This window comes from Rhinolophus hipposideros (genome assembly GCF_964194185.1).
Source record: "Rhinolophus hipposideros genome assembly, chromosome: 3".
Taxonomy (NCBI): domain Eukaryota; kingdom Metazoa; phylum Chordata; class Mammalia; order Chiroptera; family Rhinolophidae; genus Rhinolophus; species Rhinolophus hipposideros.
Genome location: NC_138049.1, coordinates 2,918,120 through 2,934,878, shown reverse-complemented (window position 1 = coordinate 2,934,878; position 16,759 = coordinate 2,918,120). Strand labels below are relative to the sequence as shown.

At 47.6% G+C, this 16,759-nt stretch overlaps 1 protein-coding gene across 3 annotated transcripts in view; it reads right to left on the bottom strand.

Moving 5' to 3' along the window:
- PDE10A (phosphodiesterase 10A) overlaps positions 1 to 16,759 on the bottom strand; it is a 470,871-nt gene that overhangs the window by 269,655 nt on the left and 184,457 nt on the right. For all 3 annotated transcript variants that reach the window (XM_081045170.1, XM_081045167.1, XM_081045168.1), the window contains exon 2: positions 12,124 to 12,258. In XM_081045170.1, coding sequence (XP_080901296.1) covers positions 12,124 to 12,172 — 49 coding nt within the window. In that variant the 5' untranslated portion in view covers positions 12,173 to 12,258. The remainder of the gene's footprint in view (positions 1 to 12,123; positions 12,259 to 16,759) is intronic.

The following is a 16,759-nucleotide window of genomic DNA, read 5'->3' as shown; positions in this document are numbered from 1 at the left end:
TTAACATGGTATGTTTTATGTTATGTATATTTTACACAGTAAAAAAGAATTCATTGTGACCATAGAGGAAGATAAAGAGAAAACCTCCCAATATTGCTCATTCACTACTCCTGCTGAGAATACTGAGTATTCATTCCTATCAACCCTAGAATAAGCACCTCAGAAAATTATTTTATTCCTCAGGCTTAGCTTTATTAAGTGAATCTCATGAAGTGAATCCCTCCTTTTCCTTCAACCTCCCAACTCCTTATTATTGGGAAAAAAGAAAGCCACATTTCCTCAGCAGCTAACTGAGTGCTGATTTAAGTGTGATGAATGCCTCCCCTAAACATCAGGGAGATTACTCAGTAATACCAATAGGTGCCCAAGGTACCCTTGTTTGAACAGCCACAGGAGAAGCAGCGGACTCCTTGGATCGATTTAGCATCTCCTCCATCTCTGTAGAAACACTTGTGTTAAGCCTTAAAATCTTGTCTGTTTCCCAGTGTTATGAAAAATGAAAACTGGGATAAAGAACCCTAACAACGACTACCACGTATGGAGACAGCAGGAGACCCAGACTAGATCCATATAGAGGGACCACTACTTCTAATCATAAATGTGTGAAGTGGCCTGATATAGTAGAAAGAGAGACGGGTTTGAAATCAGAAACAACAACAACAATAGAGTAAGAAAATCATTAATGAAATTAAAATGCTACATTAGAAAATGGCATAAGATATATAGAAAAAGAGACATAAGATATATAGACATAACATATATAGAAAACAAAACAAAAGAGACACAAGATATATAGAAAACAAAAAGGAAAATAATGGACACAAATCCAACTATATTAATAATAACATTAAATGTTAATGGATTAAATAATACAATCAAAAGGAAGAGGTTGTCAGACTGGAAAAAATAGCATAATCCAACTATTTGTTGTCTACAGAAGACACACTTTAGATCTGAAGATACAAATAGACTTAAAGCAAATGGATGAGAAAGATACATCATGCAAACAGCAACCCCTGGAGAGCTGGATTGACTAGACTAATAGCAAACAAAATAGTCTTTAAAACAACAACAACAACAACAAAATGTTACTACGGATAAAGAGGGGCATTTTATAACGGTAAAATGGTCAATCCATCAGGAAGATGGAACCATGACCAATATATGTGGAGAACAGAGCACCAAAAAATACATGAAGCAAAACTGACAGAAGTGAAAAGAGAAACAGTTCAACAATAGTAGTTAGAAACTTCAATACCCCAGTTTCAATAATGAATAGAACAATGAGACAGAGATCCACAAGAAATAGAACACAATACTATAAACAAATAAATCTAACTCTTATAAATAGAACATTTCACCAAACCACAGCAGAATATACATTTTTCTCAAGAGCATATGGAAAGGTTCTCCAGGATAGACCACATTCTAGGCAATAAAACAACCTCAATAAATTCAATGGAATAAAAACAATAGAAAGGGTTTTCTCTAGCCACAATGGAAAAAAATTAGAAATCAATAACATGGAGAAATTTGGAAAACTCACAAATAGGTGAAAATAAAACAATCTACTCTTAAACAACTGATAGGTCAAAGAAGAAATAAAAAGGAAACTGGAAAACACTTCAAGATGAACAATAAAGACACGTCATCATACCCAAGCTTATGTAATGCAGACAAGGCAGTGTTTAGAGGGAGATTTATAGCTGTAAATGCCTATATTAACAAAGCATAAAGATCTCAAATCAATAACCTACCCTTCCTCTTAAGACACTGGAAGAAGAGCACACTAAATCTAAAGTGCAGAAGGAAGGCAATCATAAAGATTAGAGTGGAAAATAATGAAACAGAGAACAGAAAAATGATAGAGAAATCCAGTGAAGCTGAAGACTGGTACCTGTTTATAGCAGCATTACTCACAATAGCGAAAAGGTGGAAATAGTCCCAATATCCATCAAGTGAAGAATGGATACACAAAATGTGGTCTTTCCATAAAATAGAATATTATTCATCATAAAAAGGAATGAAGTGCTGATCCTTGCCACAACATGGATGAACCTTGAAAACATTATGCGATGTGAAAGACGACGGTCACAAAAGACCACGTACCATGGGATCACATACTATGGGACCCATCCACATGAAAGTCCAGAATAGGAGAAACTATACAGACAGGGCATAGGTTAAAGGTTGCTTCGAGGGGGAGGGGGATGGGGCGAGGTGGCAGACAGAGAGAGCTCAAGGGCATGACACTCATTTTTACAGTGATGAAAATATTCTGAAATTGGCTGTGCTGACGGTTGCACACATCTATGAATATGCCAAAAATTACAAAATTATATGCTTCAATGGGTGAATTATACGTCAAGAAAGCTTTCATAAATTATCACCTCACTCTGTGGCTTCTGACATTAACACATACACAGCATGTCTTTTCCTTTTTGCAGATAACATCATATGGAATATAAGAAAATTTGAAGAAAAAAAATTAGAATGCCATTTGTCACCCACCCAATATATTACATAGATTCGGAATAAGATAGAATTAAATAGTCAGATTTGAATTTAAATGAACTTTTGCCACAGATGACCTTCTGTACAGTTTTATGCCTAGTTTTATAAGGATAATGCTTAGGGTTCACCGCACTGAGAATGAAATTCTGTCTCCCAAGGGCCTGTAGTAAGAGTATTTTCCAAGTGTGCCATCGCAGGAAGTAGTTCATTATCAGCTTATCTTTGATTCCAAAACTTAAAGTATGCAATGTACTAGGTTCTTTGTACCCCTAGGAGGACCTGTGGGGGAAAGCTTCCTGCTTTCGATTATGCGACTTGTGCCTGAGAGGATGAGGTCGTTGTGCTGATGATTTTACAGGTAGGTACGAGGAGAGAAAGTGAGACGTGAAATGTTTATGGAGGTAAGGTGGTTGGCACAGGTTGAGAAACTAGGGTATTCAGCTTACTATGTCTGGACGTCAGAGACAGAGGGCCTACTTGTAATTTGAAATTCTTCCATGCCCCGGGGGTGATAGGAAGCCAGTTCAATGCCTTGTACGTGGAGAATAAGCAGATTGTTACAAAGCACCCACTGTGGTGCAGATGGAGAAGGAGTAGTTTGTTCAAACACAGGCCCGACTTCAGCTGCCTGCATTGAGTGCTGGGAAACGGGGAGCTGGACGAGAGCCCCTGTCAGGCCCCGCTCTGCCCCCTGGCTGTGACCCTGCACGTGCGTGTCCCTCATCCTCCGGGTATGTGCAGAACCAGAAAGCCCACACCACACCAGGTCGCTGCCCTCGGGACTTGCTGGGCAGAGCTCAGTGAGTGTATGCTCACTCAGGCTTGGGCTACACTGTGTCCTGATGCCACAAAACGGTTCTGTAGACTCCAACGTGCACCCGCACTGAGCAAAGGGCTGGGGACAGGCAAATAAGATGATGTCTGCCATTACGCAGGTCAGTCTGGAGGGGAGGGAGACCTGAATGGCTGTAGAATACCAAGAGATGTAAGAAGATGTCTTGGTGTAAGGAGGGGAGAGTGATGTACCTTCGTGTGTATTTGTGTGTGTGCACACGTGTGTGCACATGTGTGTACGTGTGCATGTGTGTGTGTTTGGAGGGGGTCAGGCAAGACTTCATGGTCTTGAGACTGGTCTTGAAGAACGACTGCTAGAGAAGCCAGGGGAGAGGAATTCTACAGGTGGAGAGACCCCCACGTGCTGTACAGAGATGCTTTCGGGGGACTGAGAGCCCTCTGACCATGAGTACTTGGGCTCAGGTGCAGGCTGGGAGGGCAGGAGGGCAAGGGTGGGGGCAGGAGGGCAAGGGTGGGGGCAGGAGGGCAAGGAGTGGGGTCAGGAGCCTGAGGCGGGGGGGCAGGAGGGCGAGGGTGGGAGCAGGAGGGCAAGGGTGGAGCGCAGGAGGGCAAGGGTGGGGGGCAGGAGGGCAAGGAGGGGGGTCAGGATCATGAGGCAGGGGGGCAGGAGGTTGAGGAGGGGGGCAGGAGGGCAAGGAGGGGGGCAGGAGGGCGAGGAGGGGGCAGAGGGTGGCGGGGCAGGAGGGCAGGGCTGGGGGGACAGGAAGGCAAGGAGGTGGGCAGGAGGGTGAGGCGGGGGACAGGAGGGCAAGGCTGGGGGGACAGGAGGGCAAGGAGGGGGCAAAAGGGTGGGGGGGCAGGAGGGTTAGGGTGGGGGGCAGGAGGGTGAGGCGTGGGGGCAGGAGGGCAAGGAGGGGAGCAGGGGGGTGAGGTGGGGGGCAGGAGGGTGAGGCGTGGGGGTAGGAGGGCAAGGAGGGGAGCAGGAGGGTGAGGTGGGGGGCAGGAGGGCAAGGATGGGGGCAGGAGGGCATGGGCGAGGTGGGGGGGCTCAGAGGCCTGACACTGTCCAGTGTAAGCAGTGCTCCAGGCCCTGACGGGTTGGAGCTTCCTCTGGCTCACGGTCAGGGTTGGGTGAACTCAGAACACTGAATCTGCCCAAGGACAAGCTCTGTGTGTAATCAGGACAAAAGCAGAGAACAGGTACAGTTTTAAGATGTACCTTTCTAAAAACACCCTGCCCTTTCTCTGTTTCCTCTGACAGTGACCACTTTTAACTTACAATGAAGCCAGACTGTGCTCCCAGGTGCTGACGTCAATGGGCTTTCTGCCTGAGCGCAGACCTCACACCGACCCTAAGGGCCTGATTCTAATCACTGGCACGTGGGCTGGCAGCTTCCCTAACCACCACGCTCTTAACCGGGACAGCCCTGCCCTTCTGGGGACACGTGTGCATACAGGCTCTGCAAAGAAGAGGGGAATCTTGAGTACCATTTCAGAAATCTATGTGAATGTCAAGAAGTGGGCTGTTAGATCAACTAATTTGCTGTGGGAGAGTGACAGCATGTGGCACACCTCCGAATGTGTTGACAAGCATCACAAAATTCCAAGAAGCGAGACCAGGACAAGCAGTCACCATCAGTCATGCATGAGTTCCCGGATCTGGCGGCCAGCCTTTTGCCCAGAGGAAGCTAGGTTTGCAGACTCTGAGCAACACCGTCCCACAGCCCCTCCAGGAATCTCTCATCACCTAAACGGCACTAGAACCAGTGAACATAAGGGCTCTGACAGTCTCTCCGCACAGATGGAACTCGCAGAAGCAGGGCTCGCCTGAGGAAGGTGGGAGACTGAGTCAGCCAACTGATGACAGCCTGTGCGGTGACCTTTGGTAGCCAAAATACCTGCCACTCTTCAGCTTCCCGTGTACCTGGAAATGCAATGTAATCAAACGAGGTGGTATCTTTTAGAAGTACACACATTTCACTTCCTGAAAAACTCACTTTGGAGAAGGAAAGGCTGTGTTGTGTTGCTGAGGCCAGGTTCTTGGTTTGTTTGCAGTCTTGCAAATCATCATTTCTAATCAGACAGAACTCCAGCCATTCCCTGAGTCTGATGGTGTAATTCATGCTTTGCAGTCACACTGTCCAGGGCAGCCTGCAGTGGCCGCGTTCTGTCTGAAGGGCCATCACGAGTTCTCTGCCGTCAGGATGTTGGCTGATGCAATTGTTGCTTCATCCTCATCCAGGTTGGGGGAATCGGACAAAACGTGGGTCATTTCACCAGGCTTGAGAGCCATAACAAGGTTTTGCAGGTAAAAGCAAACAAACAGCAGAAAGGTCACACATAACCGGAGGTTGTCTTTTGTCACTCGCACATTGATTCAATTCTCCCTTCACGAGTCCCAAAGGAAGACAAGGCATAACACAGATTGTGTATCAGCTCAAAGCTTCCAGAAGTGAGTTCCACAGCTGCCGCAGACATGAAGTTAAAGGAGCTTGGACATCCGTCTGAGGCTGGATGTCTTCTGAGAACGCAGGTGAGAAATACCACACATTTAAAAGCTCAGAAACTCTGTCCAATATGCTGACTTACTCCAGAAATCATGCCATACTCTACTGTTTGCTCTGTAAAACTTGGTCTAAGGCCAAAAGCAATACAATGTGACCTGACCTTACGTGGAACATCTCATATGTCTCCGTCCTGTGCCTTCCAACCAGACGCCTTCCCAGCAACTGCCCCGTCACTCCCTCTGGTGCTCCTCCTCCATCAACAGCTATAGGACGGCCCCCCACTGACGGCTGTGGGCCCCTCACCGATGGCTGTAGGATGACATGGGGTCTGAGGAGCCAACGGAGGCCCAGCCAGCCGGTCTCTCCTCATTTTCAAACCCCTTGAGATTCTCTAAGGAAGAGTGTTGGTGGCCAGTCCCACAGTAATAAGGATGTGACTTCACAAGCCACAAAATTAGATCACCAAGAATGGATGGGACAATCGCATACACACAGCTTGGAGCATTTTCTTTTACACACAACCAAATAGATTCACACACGCTTACCAAGGAGGGAGTAAACTCAGTTGCAGTAGCGTCACACACAATATGTTGTCCCCAACAGGGAAATTCTGTATATATTTGGGAGCAGGCTCCAGTTCGCAGGCTCTGGGCCAGCAAACACAGCGGGCGTTGCTGGCTCTGGTCCTCGAACAATACCCACTCCCAGATGAACAGACGCGCACAATGGCAGCAGCTTTGGAGGGGCCACGCGAGCTCCTTCAACAACAGGCAGAACAGCACAATGATCAGGAAAGGGAGGAAGAACACAGGGCAGCCACTGAAGTTATACGCCGCCAGTGCCACCACGGCTCAGTCCCTTAAAGGGTGTATGTGGCCAGGACAAGTGCAAAGAGGCCACATGGATGGGCACATCCCTGTCTCCTTGGCTTTCTTGTATGGCGTCCTTTCCGAGAAGTGTCCACATGGAGTTACATCATTATCATCCTATCTCTGACCACCCACATCCCTCAGGGGCATTTCTATCCTCCCCATCACACCTGCCAACCTGCCGACTGTTAAAGAGGGGAACAAAGAATCAATGAGATTTGATCAACAGCAGAAATCCTGTCGATTGGGTGTTCTGAGCAGGTTTCACTGAACAGGAAAAATCTTTTTTTATCAATCTATATGAGAAGAGTGAGAGACTAAAACCAACACACCAAGAAATGGGGAACCAAACAGATTAAAAAAAAAAAAACACCAGTCCTGTTATATACTCGACCATCTTATGCTTTTGGTCAAGGAAAACCAGAAAGTCATACCTTAGAGAAATGTAACAGATGAACTCTATCACCTGACCAGCTGATAAAGGTCCACAGCCAAAGACCCAACTCTGGTATATATCCGTGGTTTTCCCATATTCTCCAGGCCAATCCCTTTCCATCTCTACCCTTCAGATTATCTGCTTTTAGAGGTCATCCCCTTGTCACTGCAGACCCCGCTGTCCTTGGTGCCATTCTCAAAGGGCAGAAACCTTGATCCCATAGCAGGTTGTTCTCTCTGCAGTCTTTTGCAGAATACTGGAGCTGCCTGCCAAGCACCCAGACTCAGGGGCCCACCCCACAGTTCCCAAGATGGTGTTCAGGGGGACAGGACCCAGGAGTTCTTGTAATCTTTGGGACTTCATTAGGTTCCCCATGTCAGCCAGTATGGTCCCCTATGCAGAGTCGGTCTTCAAAAACTACTGCTTGGGGTGGTAAGGAAGATTCCATGAGTCCAAGATTTGTTCAAATAATTTGCTGTAAGATAATCATGCTACATCAAATAAAACCGACTATAAGTAGAACTTCAGCTGAAAATTATTCATACACAGCTTTTGGTTTTAATTCTCTCGATATATGAGATGGCTATTATAATTTAGGTAATAGATAATTTTGATGAAAGGCAAAATATGGAGTCTATTTTTGAGTAAGATGCTGTAACTTTAAAAAATGACCATTGCCTATGCTCTGTTTAGACGATAACTAAAGCAATCATTTGCTAATGAGGAAGTCTTCATTGAAATAGTGCAAATTTTATTTATTTGCATTCAAAATGTAAATTGCCCCCTCCTTCCAAAAACACCTGAGTATGCTTACAATGATACAGGCACTACAAAAGAGAAGGAGGTGTGGACGGCGCCAGGGTCCTCCAAGAACTCGGAGGGAAAGGCCATGTTTGTCCTCTGAGTGGGGCGAGCGGGTCCTGCCACAGGTCCTAACACCATCGTTGGTACAAACACCCAGGACGAGGCAGAGGGCTGACGGACGTGGCGCAGTGCTTTCGGAAAAGCACACATTAGCGGCGCGTGGCTCTGCAGAGCGGGAGAAGACAGTCTGCAAAGCTGAATCATCCTTGTCACCAGAAAAACGTCCTCGACTGGACCACAAGAGTCTTTCAGTGACATTACTGATGTCTGGATGAAGCATCCTTCATAGTATTTATTTCCCTTTGCTTTAATTCTATGTTCCCTCCGCCAACCCGACTACTATGTTGGCGTCCCAGATATCTCACTATCAGGAAGGAGTTTTTCATGGATCCGGGACAGGGAATTCTGGTTACCGGAAAGGGATTGTTGTCAGTGTAAATCGGTAAATGAGTGTTCTGATATATGCGTAAGGTAGCAGTCTGATATCATGTAAGCTAATTAGTAAGTCCAGTTTCTGATGCCAAAGGCAGGGATGGGACGAGAGTCCCAGCCACTATCCCTCCCCCCTGCCCTGGCCCCCACACCCCCATCCTGAATATTCAGCCTCAGTGTTCACACTTCTCTCCATTAAAACTCAAAGACTGTGATTCAGTCAGTAAACTTTGCTAGGAGCTTCCCAGCAGCCAAGTGGAAAACCTGGTCATTAATTCAGATTACCTGAGAAAAGGATCCTTTGGAAACCAGTGTTAGAAAATACTAAACTCTGATTTTCATTGATCATCTAGATTTTAGGGAGAAAAAGACTTGTGAGTAACAATTTTTCATGGTTTCATTCACAGAAGAGCAGATTTTTCAGAAGATGAACTACTTTTCTTAGCCTTAAGACCAGAGCTATTCCTATCAGAGTAAGTGGTTTCAAATTTACTTCAGTCTCTGGAAACCTTAACCCTGGAATCCTGTCTACGGGATGTTACCATACAAAAGTTGCACATCCAAAAGTGTGTTCAGCATCGGTTGTTTAAAACAGAAAATATCTCCCCAAGGCAATAGTAATCTTAAAACTGTGGAAATTCCTGGGGGACGCCCACAAAATCCTACTTGACCACAAATGTAGCTAAAAGGGTGCTAACAGTAACCAATATCAAATGCCACATTTTGGTCCCTGAACCTTGAGCCAGGACGCTGCCGCTGACACATGCCCAGCCCTGGACTGGCCCAACTCCAAATGGGGCTGGCACGGGGCCCTCCTCCCTGCACAGAGCCAGGTCTCGGGGTCCTCAGTCTCCAGTCAGGGCCCCTTCTCATGGGGTCCCAACCAGATCACTGAACTGGAACTCAAAGACCCACCTCCCTCACGGCCTTCCATCTTTCTGGAAGCAGCGTCTTTTAGCCTCAGAAGTCACACCTGAAGGTGCTCATAAGCCCACCATTCAGGACACGTGTGGGGGTGGAGGGGGTGGAAAGTGAAATGAGTCCAAACGGTTTCAGGGGACTCCTGTTTTGGGTTACTAAGAATTGAATTGTAATACAAATAAAATTTGGAATTATAATTGTTGGAGCTTCATTTGTGGTATCTTTACTGTGTTCTAATTCAGTTGTTTTCCTCTGATGTTCAGCTCTGGTTAGTAGCTGTCCACTTGGCCCTTATGTCCCTGGTTCTCACGGACGACCTACAATTCAGTGTTTCCCAACGCTTCTGAGACATGGTCTTGTCCTCACCATGTTTCTCTTACAATTTTTCAGATTTTATTCAAATCACTCCTCCGTTTACTTTGTTCCCTTCTCCAACAAACATCTCTTCTCCCATGCTAATCTTTCTTTAAAAATATGCTTTCCTTGTAGATTCAGAGCGGCACTACCCAGCAGAATGTGGCCGCGCAAACAGTCTACTTCTGTGGGCTCCCACAAGCGGCCACCCCCGCGTGCGGCTACGGAGCCCTGAGACGTGGCGGTGTGATGCACTAACTGAATTTTAATTTCACTGAAAATTAACGCACTTAAATTACAATAGCTGCACAGGGCAAGTGGCTACCCAATAAAGTAAGGACGTTATTATTGGTTTCCACACTGGAATTGAATTTGACATTGGAATTGAATGTGTACGTGTGTGTGCACATGTATGTGTGTCTGTCTGTCGGCAGCTTCCTGGTGTCCTTTTTCCTTTAAGTTCTCTTGAATGGATGATAAGCAGGCTTGGCCCCGTGATCAAGGCTGAAAAGAAACGTACTAAGTTTCCTCTTGATCCTTGGCCAGACAAGCCAGTCTCCACCTGGCTGTAAGGTGGTCCCCTTTGCTGCTACTGGGGTTCAGCCAATCTGCTGTGCCCCGTATTACAAAATAAACAAACCCTCTGGACGCCAACTACCACTACCAGCTACCGTCCCACTTCGTTGTTCTAAGATCCGATACTCACAGGAAGCGTTCTCTACACTCACTGCCTCCACCCTTGTCTGGACCCTGTCCGGGCATGTCTCTGCCCGGCTCTCCGCCTGCGCCTGCCTCGCCAGCCCTCGTCGAGGTCCGACCCACATTGCCCAGTCCCATCCTCACTTCCCCATGCGCTCGTCACACTTGCTCACTTTCTCCTGGAAACGCTTCCTCCTCTTGGTTTCTGGGCCACCAGCCACCTGGTTCCCTCCTTCTTCTCACCTTCCCGGTGCATCTCCACTTCCTGAGATGAATTCTAAGTGCCGCGGGCTCAGTCCCCGGCTGCCCAGGCCACTGCTGTCCCTAGTCGATCTCCACCAGACCTCGAGCACTGTATGTACATTGTCTTCCGCCTCCCTCAGCTCCTCCCACGCCTCGGCACAGAATGCCACCTTTCACTGTCACTCTGCACTATTCGGACATCTATCTACAGGCTCCTCTCTCAACACGTCCAAAGCACGGCCCTCAGTTCTCCCGCTCCGCAAACCTACATCTTCCCCGCTCACCCATCACAGCAAATGGACCAAAGCAAACAGCCAGATAGGAATGTTCCTTTTCTCTCCTTCCTTGCGCTTCCCTCCAATCTATCAGCAAGAACCGCCAACTGTGTCTTCAAAATGGTACCCAGACACCTCTGGCTTCTGTATTCTCTATTGCCCAGCTGGGACATGAGCCCGTGGAGACAGGGACCATATCTTGGTCCTAATTGGGTTCCCGGGTCTCAGAGTGAAACCTGCATATGGCAGGAGCTACATACTATTCACAGAGGAATGAATGGGCATCGCCCTTCGAGAAGCACCCCCAGCTAAACAGAGTCCTCCAGTGGCTCTGCGCAAGGTCCCTGGGTTTCAATGAATACACAGAAACAGACAACTGAGAAGTTGTCAGAGTTTTGCTATTTTAAACATGCCTAAATATACAAACTGGTCACTTCTAAAGACGGCCACCGCCTTCTCTGTGTTAGAAACAGCGAAAAGCACATCTGTTTTCATATTTTAGAAACTTTGTTTCCAAAGTTCTAATAGTCCCCTTCCACGAAAAATTTCAAATAAACCAAGAATTTTTTTGCTACCGTTTTTCCCCTAAAATAAGACCTAGCTGGACATTCATCTCTAATATGTCTTTTGGAGCAAAAATTAATACAAGACCCAGTCGTATTTTCCTGTTATAATATAAGACCGGGTCTTATATTAATTTTTGCTCTAAAAGACGCTCTACACCTGATTGTCCAGCTAGGTCTTATTTTCGGAGAAACATGGTAGATACTTTGTTCAGCGATAAAAGCCAACAGATACAAGAAACATAAGTTGTTTCTGTGTTGAAAACATGCTGTTTGGTGGTGATTAGGGCTGTTATTCTTCACTGTGACATTAAATGACTCATTTGGCGGTAGCATTAATCAGTGTCAGACTTAACTTCAAAAACTGCAAAAGATAAAAAGGACGTATATCGGTCAAACAAATCCTCAAAACCAGAAAATCTTCAGTAAAGAAAAGGAGAAAAAGCATACGGGTGTCTTCTAGAACTCAGGCCAGGCCGCCTCTACAGTCCAAACACTGCTCTAACAGTGAGCATCCCCACGGCTTTCCCCGCCATGGACAGTGGTCTTGCCCACTTGTCCACCAGGCCCTGCTCAGAAGGGGGAGAGAATGTGGGAGAAGGGCAGGCATAGTCTCAGGGGACGGAGGGTCCCACCAGCAGCTCCTTGTACCTGTTGCGTTGCAGGAGTCCAGGTGGCTTTCGGCAGGGTCATTGCTCATCTGCTCCCGGGTGTCTGTCCTGTTTCTCAGTGTCAGCGAAGCAGGTCCTTTGCTTCCGCTCTGAAGTGTGAAGGGAAGGCAGCTGGCTGGAGAGAACAACAAGACATGTATCAGTGTCAATGACTGCTGAAATGCCCCCTTATCATGGGCAGTGGGGCACCCCCTGGAGTCTCCGATCACAGAGCAATCCTTTACGGAGATAAATGTGATCCAAGCTCCACTGACCCTTAATGTGGGTGCACACACACAAACCCACCCAATCACAGCTCTGAGCTGCGGAGTCAGAGCTGTACTGGGCAGAGCACCCAGCCTCACGCCATGTCGGGACCCTGAGCGCTGTTCCTGGAGGGGCTGTGGGAGTGACACTTCACTTGGCAGATCTCGTAAGGGGTTTGTAAGTCAGCCTGCACTCGCTGGCACCTCCAGCCAGACCTCAGATGTGGGGGTCGTGAGTGTGTGTGTGTGTGGGGGGGGTGCTGAGATGAAGGCCTGTGGGGCGGTGAGGGTGAAGGCTGGACTCGCAGGCTTGTCCAGTGCAGCCCTGACTTACGTTCAGCTGAGCTACAAAGCGCCTCAGAGCAACCCAGGAACTGTGTCTGCCTTCGTCAGACCTGTGGGTCTCAAGTGCATTTTTGTGACACATGATGTGTGAGTGTGTCTGGCAGTTTTCCTCTACATCCCAGGGGTGATCAGCCTGCTGTAAGACCAGGGAAACAGGAACTGAATCACAAAGGGACTCTTGGGGGCCCTAGAGGGAAATCTGTTCATTCACACATTCAGGAGACTGGAGGCCGCCCAGAGTCTGAGGGTGGAGGACTGGCTTGTTCTGCATATAAAGTGACTGCCGGCTGTGAACTGTCTCAGTGCAGGGGCACAAAAGAATGTGTGTGAACCCAGAAGGTTCTGCTCAGGGGCTCTGGGATGCCCCACCCAGGGCCGTGGTGAGTGGATGCCCTCGGACGTTTGCTCTCCTTCCCATTCTGCAAAGCTCTGGTGAGCAGACAGGCACTGTGTGAATTGGGGGTTTCGGCAGACCTCACAGGGTGGGTCTGCCCTTGGCAGGAGCCCAGGTGTGGACAGGGTGGGCGAGGGGCTACCACAGAGGCTGGCAGCCCAGATGCTGGCAGAGGGAGAGTGGACAGGGGCCCCTCAGCGAGCCTGTGGGGCTGGAAGCTGGTGACACTTGCGTGGGGTTTATGTGCCGTCACCGATACTGTGCCCTTATTCATCTACAACCAGCCGAGGTTTAGAGACATACAGGTTACGCGGCTTTCTAAGATTAGCAACCATTTTTCATACGGACGCAAACCAGGGTTTCAAAGTGTTGAAGTGCTAAGACCAGAAACCTTCACCCTAGAACCGCACTTGGCTCTTGCGCTAAAAGTCGGCCACCAGAACCTGCGTGTGCGTCAGATGACCATCATCTAAATTTGAGCCAATCTTATATTTAGACATTTCCCCCCAAAATCCACCACTCGGAAGATTCCAGGAATGTTGCATTTGGGGCCAATGAGAAGACCGTGTTTTCCTGAAGGAAAAGCAACCTGTAGAGAAATAAAAGATTCCAGGGGAGGGAAGGGGAGAAGGAGGGTGGGGGGAGGTGGAGAGGAACCCACACACACACTCACACACACTCACGTGCACACCCGTACACAAAGTCTCCTTCAGCGTTTCAGTGAGGGGTTGGGAGTATGGAAGACGGAGCAGATGGCTCGAGGCCCAGGAAAGAGGAAGGAATGCAGCTGCCTGACCCAGAGCAGCCGAGTGACTATCAGATCACCCAGCACAGCCAGGAGCGCCCGTCCTGTGGCGCCGTGCTCCGAAAGGTGTGGGGCTCCGTCCGACTCCCCAGCACCTGTGTCCTCTGCTGTGGAACCACACAGCTTCCTACTGCAAGCTGCTCTCTCCCAGCCTTATGCTGTTCTGCCAAGCAGTTGTTTCCCTTTCTTCTATGCAGCATGCCTGGATGTCATTCGTGTCATATTAGGTACAGGCTCGTTTACCACAGAAAGCCCCCTCTCCCCAGGGGCCTGGACCACAGAGCAGGATCCCATGCGGAGGACAAGCAATGGGAACACCAGTGTCTCACAGAGACAACTGAGTCCTTCTCTGGGCCAGCCCACCGACCCCCCAGGTGTCCAGGCCCAGGCCCGGTCCCAGCCTGGGTCGGGGCCTCCTGACATTCGGCACTGCGGCCTGCGTTACGAATTTCTACAACTGCAAAATGCACAAACTACTTACTATTGACTTGGTTTGTGAAATTCCTAGTGCGATTGCTTCATAGAAGCTCCTTCCTTCCCTTCTGTTTTCTGAAAATATTCACACATACTGCAGAGCAAGGCAGAGAGCGAGCCAGCGGGGCACCCAGGGAGGGGGGCTGGTGTACAGGCGGCGACACCTTGTATGAGGAGGGTAGAAGCAATGCTATCGTTTGCTGTCAGCACGTTTCAGAGGAATGTGCCGAGAAAAAGATGCGAGGTTCACAGACTGACAGGTTGGTGCTCTGGGAGAGCAGTCGTAATAGTGTGTGTGTGTGGTGTGTGTGTGTGGTGTGTGTGTGTGTGTGTGCGCGTGTGCGCGCGGGAGTCAGTTAAGAAGAACGGACAGGACAATGTTTGGAGGTGCAGAGCAGAGCTGGATAGGCTTCTCTGGACAGCGCGCTGGAAGAGGAGGCCGCCACAGGCTAACAGAGCCCGAGCACGGGCTCCAGAAGGGAGCAAGTAGCCGCTGGTGAAGGAGACTGACGCTTAGGGACAAGACCAACCAGGGTTCCGAGCCAGGCTGCTGCCGGGGAAGTGAATGAAGGGTTAAGAGTGCTGCCCTGCAGGGAAGGATGGAAGACAGTTCTTCTCCTTTATGTTTAGGGAAAAGGAAGAGATGGGTGAAGACAAAGACAATTCTGTTGAAGAAAAGTAAGAGGGAAGAGCGCTCATGATGGTTTTGAACGTCCAAGTAAAATGAAATACCATACACCAACATCTTTTCTTTGTAATGACTATTCCTCATTTTTTTAAGGCATGGTAAAACATACATAACATTACATTTACCTTTTTTACCATTTAAGAGTGTTTGGTTCTGTGGCGTTCAGTACATTCACATTGTTGTGTGATTTTACAATCCACCTGCAGAACATTCCAACATCCCAAACTGAAACTCTGTCCCCATGAAACACTAACTCCCACCCCACCTCCCCCAGCCCCTAGAAGCCACCACCTACTTTCTGTCTCTGTGAATTTGACCACCCTGGGATCTTCATAGAAGTGGACTCACACAGTATTTTTCCTTTGGCGACTGCCTTATTTTGCTTAACATAACGCCCAAAGTTGATCTATGTCATAGCATGTGTCAGAATTTCCTTCCTTTTCAGGCTGACTAACATTCCACTGTATGGTTAGACCATAATGTGTTTATCCATCCATCCCCTGACGGTTGCGTCTACGTTTTGACTACGTTTTGACTATGGTGAAGCACAGTGCGATGCACGTGGATGTCCGATTCCTCTTCGGTCTCCTGCTTCCAATCTTTTGGAGTATTTACCAGAAGTGGGATTGCTGGGTCAGAGGAGGATTCTGCACTGAATTATTTGAGGAACCACCCTACCGTTCCCACAGCTGCTACACCGTTTTACGTTCCCACCCATAATGCACAGGGCTCCAATAGTTCCACAACCTCACCAACACTAGTTTTCTTTCTTTTTTAAAAATAATAGCCATCCTACTGAGTGAGTTAGATCTCATCGTGGTTTTGGTTTGTATTTCCCTGATGCTTCGTGATACTGAGTATCTTTTCATGGACGTCTTGAACATTTGTATGTCTTCTTTGGAGAAATGTCTATTTAAGTCCTTTGCCCAGGTTTTAGTTGGGTTGTTGCGTTTCTTGTTGTTGAGTTGTAAGAGTGATTTATATAGTTGGATATAAATCCCGTATCAGACATATAATTTGCAAATATTTTCTCTCATTCCATGGGTTGCCTTTTCACATTGTTACTTGTGCCCTTTGATGCATCAAAGTTTTTAATTTTGATGAAGTCCAACTTATCCCTTTTTCTTTTGTTGCCTATGCTTTTTGTGTCCTATGCAAGAAATCATTGTCAAATCCAAAGTCATGAAGCATTTCCCCTATAGTTTCTTCTAAGACAGACACAGTCTCAAAATATTTACCTCCCAAGTTTCTTTTCCCAGGAAGTCACTACATAATGTCATCTGCCAAAATGTAGGTGTAAACCAAGCAAAAGCGAGACATGACATAGTGGGAGATGCAAACAGACTTCCCAGCATGATGGGAACAGAAGCACTGGGACAACACGTGTGCAACAGGCGGCACCCTTCAGGTGGAGCAGAGCTGGAGGGGGGGGGGGGCGCCTGCTCCAAGGGACGAACATGGAGTGTTTAGAAGGAGTGCTCTAAACGGGCTTGGAATAAATTTGAAAACTGCATTTTTATCTGTGACAGATCTGTTAGAGCATTAAAAAAAAAAACCACACCAAAGTATAGCTGAAAAAAACTAAGAACATGAGAGACAAGGTTAATATTAATTGCAGGGAAAATAAAAGTAGTACAAGAGAGACAATGGAGTCCAAGTACACTG